The 14,894-nt window shown below is 35.1% G+C and overlaps 1 protein-coding gene across 1 annotated transcript in view; it reads right to left on the reverse strand.

Annotated features, from left to right (window-relative positions):
• Positions 1 to 6,024: 6,024 nt before the first annotated feature.
• The window catches only part of LOC109096388 (semaphorin-5B-like), a 59,722-nt gene continuing 50,852 nt past the window's right edge, over positions 6,025 to 14,894 (reverse strand). The window contains exons 14-22 of the mRNA XM_042757506.1: positions 13,335 to 13,478; positions 12,895 to 13,042; positions 12,580 to 12,808; positions 11,450 to 11,696; positions 11,220 to 11,386; positions 9,810 to 9,950; positions 9,678 to 9,716; positions 9,388 to 9,596; positions 6,025 to 8,376 (exon numbers count right to left, since the gene is read on the reverse strand). Of these exons, the coding sequence (XP_042613440.1) occupies positions 8,215 to 8,376; positions 9,388 to 9,596; positions 9,678 to 9,716; positions 9,810 to 9,950; positions 11,220 to 11,386; positions 11,450 to 11,696; positions 12,580 to 12,808; positions 12,895 to 13,042; positions 13,335 to 13,478 (1,486 nt within the window). The 3' untranslated portion in view covers positions 6,025 to 8,214. The remainder of the gene's footprint in view (positions 8,377 to 9,387; positions 9,597 to 9,677; positions 9,717 to 9,809; positions 9,951 to 11,219; positions 11,387 to 11,449; positions 11,697 to 12,579; positions 12,809 to 12,894; positions 13,043 to 13,334; positions 13,479 to 14,894) is intronic.

Below are 14,894 nucleotides of genomic sequence, written 5' to 3' on the forward strand. Positions count from 1 at the left end.
ACTGTTAGTAGGTGAGTCCAGGAACAGCCCAGGATTCACTGTACACTTAGGAGTCGTTCCCCTACATGTAATACATTTAACTACAATTTAACCAGCTGTAAAACTAAAAACAAACAAACAAAAACCTAAATATTACCTTCTGTTGGCTCTCCCCCTATAGAGAGAAGAGAGATCCAGTCAACAACAGTTTACATAATTAATAATATAACAATTACAATGATGATTTTCAGCATCATTACTCCAGTCTTCAGTGTCACATGATCCTTTAGAAAAAAATTTTGTAACATTATAAATGTGTTTACTGTCACTTGATCAATTCAATGTAGCTTGCTTAATAAAATAAATGCATTTGCAAATGCATTTGCATTTTAACGAAATGCATATGCATTTGTTTCATAAAATAATTATTAATGTTATTATTCATGTATTATTTAAACATAATTTAGTTTTTCATGACCATTTTTCATCCTCTCACTGTTATTTGTATTTGAATACATTTATGAATTATGTAGATGGTAAATTCTATGAATTTTGAATTAAAATGTAATGTATCATTTCAATTAACTCTTGAATCGTCAGTGTACACTGAGTGACTTACATGCACTGGCAGAGGAGGGGCTACGAGGTCTCACTGACTCCGCCTCCTGTATAGTGGGTGTGGCCTCTTTCACTGTGAGTGGTTGAAATGTAACACATGACATCATGTTTCATGCAGTAATTTGATGATGTTATGATGATGACAAAACATTTTTAATTTGAAAGGTTTCTAAATCCAGTGGACACATTTAGCTCTGTGTTGCTGGACACATGCTTGAAAACCCAACAAGTGCAGACAAAAATAAGACGACTTGATACATATGCTTAGACCACAGTTCACATGAGCAGGAAATACAGGCATTTATCTGGATGCAAGACAAACCAGAATGATTAGTAAAGATTTCTTAACAAGCTAAGCTTGGTTTTATTTGTGTGAGGGTTTATGTGAGTATATTTCAGGTACACATTTGTCCCCAAAAGTTAGTTAGTCTATCATTTGTCCTCATTTAGACTGTGTATTCTTGCACTCACCTGTGTCATGTCTCTTCTTCCTGTTTCTGGGTAAGAGAGATCTCAGACTCCATCTGTCCGCTCATGAAGAACACAATGAAGAAATTTATAAAAGGGATTAAAAATTTGAGCTGCTGTCGCTCACATTGTCTGTCCACAGCGTTGGATCTTTGCTGTGAGGGACTCAGAGTTTCTCCGTCGACTGTCGGGAGGGAAAACAGACACAAACATGATGTCATTTTTAAAGCAGGTGTTAAATTTCCAAAAACTTGACATGAATCAAACGTCACCTTGTTCTCTGTCCTCTCTCCTCAGTCTTGGTCTGACTGAACTCAAACTCCAGCAGTCCACTGATAATTAAAAGGAAAACAGCTTTAAAAACTGAGGTTGGTTTACGCAATGTATATACAGTATACACCACATTGAAAATCTTTCATTTAAGCCTCACCTTGTTCTTCGTCACGTGCACTTCTGCTCTGTGTGCTCTGACGTCTCTGAGAGGTCTGATTTTCTCTGTCCATGACTACTATGATATTAATAAAACACACAAAACTGAACAACAAAATAACTGACACTAGGGTGGATGTCAGGATAGGTCATATTTCACTCCAGAATCAAATTCCTTTTTTATAAGAAAAAGAGGAAAATAAGAAAATTTATATTTTTTTTTGCATTGACATTTTCATGACATTTTCTCGTTAGTAATTCTAATCAGTATTAGTAAGTATTTAAGTATTTAAGTTTTTAATGATTTAAATCATATTTACATTTTAATCTGCACAGCTGCATCTATACTATTTACATTTAGAAAGTATTTATGTTTATGAAGTATTAAAACTAAGTACTAAAACTCCCCCTGATCTCTGTCTTCTCCTCTCGGTCGTCCTCTTGATCTCACTGAACTTAAACTCCAGGTGTCTGCTGAGAAACCACAAACAATGAGCACAACTACACCGGACAGATGTTTGTCTTTATATCTTCATGAATATGTCTCATTCTCACCATCATTGTTTTCTCTTTCCTGTCTTCTCTGCGTTTCTCTTGGTCTCAATGAACTTCGACTCCTTTCAGCTGTAGACTAAGAAACTATAAATGACAAACTACAGATGATTACATATACATGAGTAAAAGTGTGAGACGCCCGTCTTACTGGCATCTACATATAGTCACAAAATCATTTTAAAACACATTTAAAGAGTTAAATCAAATCACAGCAGTCTCACCTCTTGGCTCATTGTTTCTGACAGCCTGTGCACGTGTGTTCACTGAAGAAAGAAAAGAAAAGAAAATATGACAAAATAAGTAAAAAATAAAATAAAATAAAAATCTTACCAGAACCTCGTGTGCTTACTGAAGGCAATGGTGGGGGTCCTAAAAATATTCACATACATTAGAAACTCTAAGACAAAAAAATAAATAAAAAAACAATTCACTAATTTTATTTTCTTCATACCTTGTGCACGAGTTGCTCTAGCTCCTTTTCCAGAAAACACTGTAATGCAAAAACAGAGTAGAGAACTGAGAAGACCACGATTACAGACAAATGATAGATGAAACCATGATAAAACCTACAGAAGAAAACAGGACTCAACCAACCACTGTTTTTAAAATAACTTTAATTTTGTGTTTTAAAAATACATTTTATAGCACAATTATTATTATTTTTTATATATATAATTGATATTGATATGTTTTATAATTTCATTTTATTTTAGAATTGTAAATAATAATTATTTCATTTTGATTGACTTCGGCCTCCAGTTTGGTCATCTATATGAATGATTTGTTTTTTGGGTGCAATAAATATTTACCGTGAGTGTGTCTAAGAGTTTCTTCATGTCTTTCAGTTCTCTCTCTCTTGGTTTTGGAGTCTCTGGTGGTTCTCAGACAGAACTCTGCCCAGCTCTTTCTAATTCAAAACAAAGAGAAACACACAAAACAAGTGTTCAGAATAGACTGGAACGAGTCTGAGTAGAACCAGATTCATTTATTAATACTAAACCACACTGACACATTAATACAACACGTCATGCAAAAGCTAAAAGGTGAGTCAAGCTGTTCAAACAGTGGCAGTGAAAGCTTTTTCTGAATGATGTCACTGCCTTGCATATATGATGATTTCCCAGACTCTCTGACATTATGACAGATGTCAAAAATAAGGACTGAACAACTAGGTCATGAAATTCATTTACCATTATTACAATAAAGAGTACTACAGAATTATAATGGGGTTTTATTTAGTTAATTATAATAAGGAAGCACTGACATTACATTTTTGCCCTATATGTAGGCAAATCATTATTTTTGTTATGATAAATGGCCATTATTAAAATTCTGCACTATTTTGTCTAAATTAATTTAAAATAAAACACTAAACATTAAATTTAGGCATCACAGCATTATAACGTACAGAATGAACAAAAAAAAAGGATATTCATTTAAATGTAAAATTATCCATTATCGGCTGATATATCTCCTATATAATGTATGATACAGATACAGTTAAAACATATGTAATATCAGCCTATAACCAATATGGTACCAATATATTGTGCATCCCTAATTATAATGGTGCCAAAAAAAAAAAAAATCATCACCTACCATCTTAGGGTTGTGGGTTTGTTCAAATCCCCAAAATACCAAAATGTACCATGTTTAAAGCTACACTGTGTATTTTTTGGCACTGTTACCACCAGCATAATCATTTTTTGTGAATGTAGTCAATGCATGGGAAATGTGTTGTAATACAAACTATGTTGATTCGTGTTTTATTACTTTGGTTTTCCCTTTTTGCTTATTAATAAATTGCCATAAAGTCTCTCTCACACAGATTCATGTTATTGTTTCAAATGCAGCCTATGCACGCAGTCAGTTTGTCCTAGTTCTTCATCTGTTTCTCCTTCATCCTGTTTTTTGTCTTTAGTGTTCTGTTCAGTCTTCTGCTGGGGTCTGCCCAGAATCATCAATCAATCAATCAGTCGCTTCATAAAAAGGCAGGAAGTAGTTGAATCGCTGTGTGAGAGTGCTGACAGCAGGGGGCGCTGTTGAGCTGGGAATGTGGAAGGGATTTCCACAGCACTCAATCATCACCCACCGGACCTGAGTGGAGACAGCATTACTGGCTCTTATGACCCTGGTCAGAACTTGAGAGCAAACAGCAACATAAATACTGGAAAGGGTGTTCCAGTTTATCCAGGATCTGATTCCAGTTAGGAGCGGTTCCGAATTATGTTCCAAATTCCTCTAGGAATCATTAGAACGCATGTTTTTGAAAGTTTTGATTTGAGAAAAAAAAAAAACATCTCATTAGAAAGGCACAAGTTTTAAACAACATGGTGAAGTAAAGGTCAGACATTTATTAACGACTTTAAAGAAATATATGTAACCTATTAATCATATTTTGGCTTCATGTCATGACAGGTGTGTGAAGACAATGCTCTAGATTAGTCTGTGTTTTATGAGTAGAGTACAATTTCTATTCTACAGAAGAAAAACCATATCAAATGCCACAGTAAAAACCTGGTAAAAAGTAACTGTTCTATATAAACTGAAAATATATATACATTTTAGATTTAACAAGATTTTCCAGCAAAATACTATTATTTTTTTCTGATATATTATTAATAGTATATTTTATTTTACAGTTAAGTAATATTATGATGTTTATAATATTAAATAATATATTTTATACAGAAAACAGTATTATTTACCTTTCAAAGAATGATTTGATTATAGGTTACTTTATTTAAAAATAATATATTTATAAATAAAAATAAAAAAAGTTTTGTTTTCTTAATTTTTTACAGTACATTTCTGTAAAACAAACAAAAAATTTTTTTGTAAATTCAACAAAACAGGATTTTACAGAATCTTAAGTAATGTTCTGTGCACCTCACCTGACTTTTACTGTGTTTAATATGCTAATTTATTAGTTATGAACCATAGGGTAAATTCAGGTAAACTTGGCAACATTTCACCATTTGGCACAATGATAAAAACTGTCTCTGATTACCTGAATTCACCCTGCTTCTCTTGAATTGTGCTTTTGAAGATTTGAGGCGCAAACACACTCTCTTTGTGATGATAAATGATGAGAAGCGCTTCTGATCGGCCCTGTAATGAGTCTAAATGGAGTTCCAAAGCAATTAATAAAGTGCTCGGAAATGTATCCCATCCATTAACTCTTTTAACAAACTACAAATGAAAACAAATGAATCAGTAAACAATCAGGCATGTTAATGAGCCCGTATATCTCTGTCCAGTAGAACAGTAAACAGTCTCTGCGCAGAGATCCTTCATTCCTGTGTTTGGGACGCTGTGAGCATGTTTCACTCTGTTTTTGTCCGTCTGCTCACTGATGCTGATGAAATCATGCTGGACGCGTCCTTCAGGGACTTTTATAACCTCTACAAGATGTCTTTACTCACACCAGCGTCATGGGTGTGTGTGTGTGTGTACTGAGTGAGTTTATTACATCTGTAGAAATCAAGTCTGGCAATACAATCCTCATTTCTTGGAATCCGCATGATGTTCTTGAGAAGTTTCTTCTTCGTGTGAGTGTGTTGTTTGGGTCGTGCGTGTCAAGCTGATGGCTGTGGCTCCAAAACGTCTCATCTGTGTTCAATCACCAACACATCCGTGACCATCGCAGCTGATTTCTACATACTGTAACACGCTCCAAAAATCCAGCATCACCCCTCAGATATCAGGAACTGGCCGCTATTTCTTCTCGCTTTCGTGTCAGAGGCTTTGAAATGTACAAGCTGATTAAACCATTTTAAGTGAGCTCCTCATCATCTCCAGATCTCTACATCTGCAGGAGGTCACAGTCATTGACTCCTGGGCAAAAAGCCTGAGAAGCTTCTTAAGTGATGAATTGACCTTGGACTGGATTGCATTTTGTTTGTTTTTTTTGTTTTTTTACTCAAACAGTTATCCTGCTAGATAGATAGATCAAATAAAGTCTTGAAAGAAAAGTAAATTGTGGTGTTTTGACACCCAGCTGGATATTTATTTATTTATTTATTTTAACAATGTACAACATATAAAAACATAGCAAAAAGTTCACAGTGTATAAAGGCAGTGATCGTGTGTTGGAAAATCCTTTTCTTTTTTTATTGCATAGAAAACTGTCTGCATTCAGGTGATGCAGCATCCATGCAACATCAGCGTAAAAAAGCGTCATCGGCAAGCGTCCAGCTCCAGCTTCCAATGCCACATTCAACACCCAACCAGACTGTCTGCATCTTGCATTGGGCTCACTGGAAAGAATTAACATCAGATATTTCATCAAACATAATGTCATTAAACAAGTAATGCCAGACAGAAAACACATGATGCCAGACAGAAAAAAAACAAACAAATCTGAGCACTCTTAGGGTTCTGAAGAAATGATACTGCTTTCATTGTCATGTTCACTGTGGAGTTATAGTGAGAAAAAAATGCCTGATTCCATCAAAAAAAAAAAAAAAAAAAAAAATTCTGATTTTGTGTATAAATATATAATGCCAGCTACAAATATACACACAAACTTACAAATGTACATCCCTTTAGATTCAATACAACTCACACCGAGTCATTTCATACTGCCATCTTTCAGTCACAATTTGAAAATGATTCATTGATCAAGATCTATATATTTGTCATTATTTACTCATCTTCATATCATTTCATTACTTGTGAAAAAGAGTTTAACAGAATGTGTGAGACACTCTTTTACACAATCTCAATGCACCAACTTTGACTGAATGTGAATTTGAATTTTGAAAGCTTTAAACAAGTCACTTAAATTTCAGTCGGTTTCTCAGAAAACTATTGTTTTTTTGTTTGTTTTCATGCACTGGTAAATGTAAATTTGGGCTATTCTGTTTCCATAACTTGTCTTCTTTCAGACTAATGGAAAGAAAACATCCAAAATAAATATTTAAGTGTTTTTTATATTACATTTGATCAACTTATGTCTGTATATTTTGCAATACACATCTTTAAAGACTGACCTCTCAACTTAGATTAAACTTTAGTTTTATTTCCATCTGCATCCTGAAGGTTTTTACACATTTGGTTTGGTTTGTTCATATAGCATTCATCTGATTTATATAACATTTTATTCCTAAAAATCTGGTGAATTTTTTGATAAAGATCTCCGAAATCTCTAATAGGTCAACAAAATAATCCAACGTTCAGATTCCTGTACTTGGCGTGTATGCAAATGAGTGCATATTTAATTAGATAATGCCTTGTTTGCATATTAAAACAACATTTCAGAAAGCTTGCTATACAAAACAGCTATCTTAATGTACTGTATTAATCAACTGGGGAAATATGTTGAAATTTATAACAATAATAACATTCATGTGGTGTTTTGCCTTTGGAAAGAAAGCCATAAATGTATGTAATGACATAAGGGTGAGTAAAAGATGACAGAACTGTCATATTTGGTGAACTTTCCCTTTAAAAGTGTCTGACAGACAAATCCACAGCCATATGTGTAACAGTGTGTGGACGGCCATATATCCACGAGCTCAGGTCTGTTATTGGACACTGAAGAGAACAGTCTCTTTTATGAGTTCATCCATACATCACTGATGTTAACCAGTCGCATTAGCGCTAATCCTGATCCCATGTATCACATCTTTGGAGTTCTTGAAGATCTGGAGCAGAAAAAGAAGTAAACCAGGATCAAATAAGGGAAACAGATGTTCAGGCTTACTGTGAGACGTCACAGCTGTCTGGAAGCCTTCATGCATTATCGACTCAGAGCGAGGTTCTGCGATTGTGAAAAACAACACAAAGACGCCAGCACATAAAGTAGTACGTCACAATTCAGTTTTGAGCTTGATCCCAGAATTCCTCTTGCTCCTTTGCATTGTAAGAAGAGTGCATGCTTTGTGAGTGTCAGTCTGTAGGTATTACGAAGCATGTGATCAGCTTAACCCGTGACTTCCAGTTCAAGATGACATTTAGGAAAGGAAATGCTACAAGAAAACTACATGGGGCCGTCTTATCCGAACATCACTCCTTTGCATTTTCCTGCACCGTTTGAGATGCAGATTATGCGCTCAGCCTTCCTGTGGATCCATGCATTTTCCAATGCATCTGCATGGAGGGATGAGGGTGCGTAACCGTGGTCACACAGCCCTAAGCAAGCATGAGATGTGTGTCCGTGCATCAGCTGTGCATGTAGCTGCAGGGTGAATCCATGGAAGGGAAGTCGTATTTGCCCAGAGGAGACGGGTAATATGTGGTGGCGTAGACGTTGGTCTGAGGTAACGCTGATGGGAAGAAGTTGCAGCTTTCGTCTGGTGGAAGCAGGTTGTTCTTATTCAGAGTCTGCGGGGAACAGAGAGAAGCACAGAAAGTGAGCACAAGAGATGTCGTAAGTCTCTTCAATATTTCAAAGGCCACAGCGTGTTTTGCATCATGCTGCAGCGGTCCTGTGATGCCAACGCTCTGAGAGAAGAGAGGGAACCGAGAAATGAGGAACGATAGAATAAGACGGACTGAAGGAACGAGAGCCGTTTCCTCTGAGAGAGATTAGAGAGAGAGTCGGGATTCTCCTTGATTTCACATCAGATGTCAAGAGAATTATTTAGTGAACAAAAGTAAATAATAATAATATAAATAATAATAACAATTATTATTATTATTATTAAATAATTATATACTATATATTTATTAAAAAATATAAAATATTTCATATTATATATTTTATTATTATTATTATTATTATTTAATTATCATGATTAATTATTATTTAAAAATATAATATAAATAACACAAAATATAATAATTATTTAAAAATATATATTATAATGTTTTTAAAATCAAACAAAAGGGAGCGTTGTCAATCTCAACTGCGAGAATTATTTATTAAACAAAAAAAAAAAAATATATGAATTCATATATTATATTTAGAACATATTATATATAATAATAGTATATATTAATAATGTATTAATAATACAAAAACATTTAAAAAATATTTTATAAAATATAATAACATTTTTTATTGAAACATTATTTATTTATATTATTGTATTTATTATAAAATAAATAAAATAAAAGCATAAAATAATAAAATAAAATAATCATGAACTGCATAGGCCAAACAGTATGCACAATTAATAATGACTATTTTGGTTTCTTGAATTGTAGGAATTGTTTTCTCCTTCCCTTTAAAAGAAAAAAAAATCCTATTCATTTCTCTATATTAACAACACATGATTATATGATTAAGTGCATTTTATTATCTGCACTAATCAGTGTTGCGATTGCAACCCACCAGTTAAGGACCACTGCACAGGTGTAATACAGAGAGAACACTGTGGCATGATGGGATACCTTGAACTCCATGGGTGTGTATAAGTCGTTCTTGGGTGCACAGCTGTTCTCTTTATAGTGTAGGTGGTTGGGGGTGCTGGGATGGATAACTGCGGATTCTTGAGGGGGTTTGCGGAGTCTCTGGCAGTACACATAGACCAGGACAGACAACAAAACGGCTCCCAGAAAACAGCACGCTCCAGTCAGCACCAACTGGAACAGAGAAAACCCTGCAAAACAGAAAGACATGCTTCACTAGGGTCAGTAGACACATCAAAACCTGAATGCTGGATGATGTCAGTCAGATTTACCTTCACAGTTTGTGCTCCTCTTCTGTCCCTTTGACAGCACTGGAATTAAGAAAATGAAGATGTGCATGTGAAACAGTGCTGTAGTCTGAGACGCCAGACAGAAACAAGCAAAAAAGAGGGAAATTAACTAACTTGCGCTGTCACTGGATGGACACAGTCTCTGATCTGTGGAGTTTCCTTGGCAAGAGGCGGAGCTTACTTCACATGTACGAGTCCTGAGCTGCAGCCCCTCCTCGTTACACTCCGCCCACTCTGACCACGCCCCCCACCCACCTGACACAGGTGAGCAAGATAAACAGAACACAGATTTCACAGTTGTGTTATCATTAACACAGTCATGCAGAGTATTTAAAGGGGAAGTGGGGGATTTCTGTCCCAAATCGCACCCTAAACCCACAGTGGCTGCAAAGGGGGCGCCTGCGAGCACCCTTCTGAAAGCTTAAATGACAAACGGGACACCCTACGGTCTCGTGGACTTTATGGATACACACACACGGCGGCCACTGTATGTGTGCAAGACCACAAGTGCACAAGAAGTGTGCCTTTTGGGACAGGGCCAATGAAATCCAACAGATTCACAAACGAGTGAATCGGTTCTTCTTAGTGCATCAAAAACATACAGTGCAACTACTGTATTGTGTACTGTGATTCCCAAATGAATGACTCTTTTAATCCTGTTTTTTTGTAGTAATTTAAAAGACGAACCGAACAAATGACTCATAAAAATTGATTCTTTTTAGTGAATCAAAACCATAAAGCACAGCCAGTGTAGTCCAATTTTTTCCTGAAAAAAAAAACTACTCTTTTAGTTCTCTTAGTGAATTAAAAGCATTTAGCACAATTTCCAAACAAATGACTCTTGTGGCTGAACAAATGACTTGTACAGTGCAACTGATTCCCGAACAAATGACTCTTATGAAACGGTTCTATTTTGATTCTATTTATCTATTTATTTATCTATTCTATTTTGATAAGTTGATCAAACATATACAGTACAATTAGTTCAGACCAACCGATTCCCGACCAAATGAGCCGTATGAGCCAGTTATTCTTAGTGAATCAAACAAATACAGTACAACTGGTGTAGTTCAACCAATTCCAGAATGAATGACTCTTATGAACCAGTTATTCAGTCACATACAAAACAACTGGTTCAGTTCAATCGAAGTACTCTCATGAGCCAGTTCTTTTTATTGAATCAAAGTATCAAACACAGTTGCACATTAGGGGTTTTGCCAGTAGTAAAAATATAAAAATAAATAAACTAATGCAATATGCTACTTTTGTTTAGTTGTTTTTTTATTGTTGTTTAATATATAGATATAGTAAAGGACAATCACTAGATTTTACATGAAAAAAAATTAGGGCTGTGGAATGTGTTTATACACACTGGACAAATCTTTCCCTCACAACCAAAAACACACTTCTTTGAAGACATTCTTACAACAGTGTAAATTAGTCAGAATGCATGAAATAGCATTAGAACTCCCCTTTAAAAAAAAAACATATTCTTTTAATGCTTAAAGTATGTGATTTTCTCACCCTCACACTCGTGTGTGTTACAGAGCGCTTCCTCTGTGTGCAGGCCGATGCAGATGTCTCCAGAATGAGCAGGGGAAGGGTTAGAGCAGGTACGGGAGCGCTGGTAGTGACCACCACCACAGGAAGTAGAACACTGAGACCAGGAAGACCAGCATGATCGAGCACGCCTTCTTTGATGAAAAACACATGACTTGTTGTTATACTACTTTTTTTGGAGGAGAGTAGTATACTTTCTTTGGATGATAAGAAGTATTATAAGTGGTGGGGGCTGATTGTTGTTGTAGTGATGCTCGACCGGCGCTCCGCTGCAGGCGAACGGCGTGCTCTTGCCATCCGGTGTGGCGCAGGAGCGCTTGCGTGTGCGGAAGCCTTTGGAGCACTCTTTGGAACATGAGGACCACGTTTCCCATGACGACCAGGCGGCTCCTTGCACTCGTGTCACAGGTCGACCCATTCTCAACAGATCCTCAACTAGACCTATACAAATATAAAAGTGTGCATTTAGTAGGGCTGCACAATATGGATTAGTGCATTTATCAAGGCTGCGATTTTAATTCATAAATATATGCATGGTGCATTTTAAAGTGAAGAAGCACTGTGTTTATTTACACTCGAGCGGCTCACGGTACAGTGCTTTCAGCATCTCAAAGTGGCGTGAAGAGCTTATTAACCAGCTGCTGTCAACGAAAGTGGTGTTCCGTCAAAATAAAAGTTTGCTGGTTTAACGTGTGCAAATTAAGAAATTAAACAAGCCATAAATATAAGTATTGTAATTCTACAGTTGTACTGTAAAACACAATTATTATTTATTTTTTCTTAATTATTAAATTTTTCTTAAATAGTATTTTTTTTATTTTACAGGGAAATATTTCAGCAGTCATATTAGTAATATTTATATTTAACAACAACAATAATAATAATAATAATAATAATATAATTAGATATAAATATTAATATTAAAATACAACTACTACTACTAATTCTTATTTTATTTTATATTTTTATTCAGTAAAATAATAGTATTATAAAATAATAGTAAAAATAATACAATAATAATAATAGTAAAAAATAATAATTAATAATAATTATACTACTATTAAATGAAAATAATAGTGGTATATTTTGTTTAGTATTTTTATTTAATAATAATAATAATAATAATAATTATTATTATTATTATTATTACTAAATAAAAAAGATTATTATTATTATTATTTAAATATATTGATATATAATTAATACATTTTGGCTCAAATTATACCAACAAACAAACATAGATTTTTACATTTTTAAAATCACATTTTAATCACAATTTTTATCAGGAAAACTGACGTCTCTGAGGCTGTGTGTGTGTGTGTACCGTCAGTCTCGCAGGCAGCAGCTCCGTCACTGGTGGGACAGAGGCGAGTCTCTATCTTGCGTTTGCCGAGCTGCAGGTCGTGAGGGTCAGCGAGGAGAGCCCTGCAGGTGTACCTGACCCGCTGCTCCTTTCTCGCCCCCATCTGAGTCACATTAACAGGGTACCAGGGTGTCCATGGTGTGGTCCGCCTCACTTCGGCACACGAGTCCAGGTTACACGCCTTATACTCCTGGATGCAGCAACACACATGGTTTTAAAATCTTTTTCCGATATCAGTTTTTTTTTTTATTTCATATGACCTGTTGAAGACCCTACCAGAGGGCAACCAGGACATGTGTTTCCATTCTCGCAGGTTCGAACGCGGGACTGGAGTCCACCACCGCAGGCAACACTACATTTGGACCAAGAGCTCCAGGAGACCCAGGACACCGGAACAGGACATGGACTGTTTTCGTTACACAATCTGAATCACACAAATGAAACCGAATCATCTTCCAGTCACCTCAAATAAACACTTGCACACTTATGAGGCAGTTATGAGTTTAGTTTGGTTCTTTTTAATCAATCAAAACCTTAAAGCAAAGCCAGTGTAGTCCAACTGATTCCTGAACACTTGACATTTCTGATTCAATTGTAGTGAATTAAAAGCATATTCTGGCTCCCAGACGAATGACTCTTAAGATCATTTTTTTTATGAATTAAATCATATCAAATCAAAACTATAACGGTACAGCCTGTAATCCCTCTCGTCTCACCTCTCCTCTCGTGCCTGCCCCACACATACACGTCCTCCGTGTCGGGGTGCTGGGTTGTTACAGGACCGCTGACGGACCTCAAACCCAATGCCACAGCTGGTGCTGCACTCGGCCCAGGACGACCAGGGAGTCCAGCCTCCGTTCCTGAACAAACAGAAGCAGGTTAGCATGGATACCACACAGTAACACAGTCTGGTGACCTGTCTGTTTATCCACAATACATTAAAGAGGCCAGATTTGTCACGTTTTGTTATTGTACTGTATGTTAGTCAATGTTTCTTGGACAAAAAACAGTAATAACATGTTTTCATGACTATTTTCAATCTTCTCTCTGTCCTTTTAAATAAAATACACTTATATTAGACATCTATATGTAAACAAAGTATTGATATGTAAATCTGGGTGGTCATGTGATAAGGGCTGTGATGTCATAATGGTGACATCAGAATTATCTGTTCAGATAACTAGATTTTTGAGAAGAAATTGTAAGTGACGCTTGACCTCTTTCTTGTAGAAACAAAATTGTTTTAAAAATGTATCTTTGTCCATACTTTTCAATGTATTTTTTCTTCAATGTACTATAGTATTTATTCATATTTTAGATTATCTTTTATTATTATATTTGCAAATTAATATTGTTTACATTTCAATAATTTTGTCACGTTCTTTTGATATTTTTTTTACTTATTTTTTATTTAATTTAAAATTTAATTTAAGTTTTAGTAATTTTGTTAAGTGCTTTATTTATTTACTTTTTGTTTAATATACAGCTTGAATTTACTGTAATTTTAGTACGTCAGTAAAATACTTTGAATCAGTTTTTTATTTTTATATTTTAATTTTAAAGTTTTAGTAATTTGTCATGTTTTTGTCATTTTAGTATTTTTTATGTCTGTTTAGTCTTATTGCTTTCAAATGAGAAATGCTGCCTTGTTAACTAGCTGAAATAAAAACCTTTTATATTTTATTTCAGTTAAAGTTCATTTCAAGTAACAATTTATAAATAATATAAAGTTTTAAACTTTTTTTCTAAATTTCTTTTATTTAGACAAAATTTCTTATTTTTAAAGATTTTCATCTAATATTTATATTTTAAAGCTTTATTTCAATTACAATTTTTTTTATACATTTCGTTTAAGTTGACAATAACCCCACTGATACTTACTTCACTCTTCTGTGGAACTGTTTTTGTCCATACAATGGAAGTCAATGGGGTCCAAAATATATTATCCCTTTAATAACAAGGACAGTCCCTCTGGAGTCACCTGAAGTCAAGCGACTCCTTCTAAGGGCCCGATAATGACTTATTAGACAGGACTATGATCACAACTTTAGAGCCTGATAGGTAACATCAGTTTTATTAAACTTAACAGTAGCTTTCTGACAAAGATGTATTAGCAGCTCATTACTCATCTATTATAGATCTGCCACAGCTGCACTTCTGCTGTTATACTGAAACATTGCGTCCTGTTAGTTTCTCGCACCCAGACCCGGTGATGTGTGTGTTTAAACAAGCTCTCTAGGTGAGGATATAATTGGAACATTCATTCAGTGGCGTAA

This window comes from Cyprinus carpio, chromosome A6 (genome assembly GCF_018340385.1).
Source record: "Cyprinus carpio isolate SPL01 chromosome A6, ASM1834038v1, whole genome shotgun sequence".
NCBI classification, from domain to species: Eukaryota; Metazoa; Chordata; class Actinopteri; order Cypriniformes; family Cyprinidae; genus Cyprinus; species Cyprinus carpio.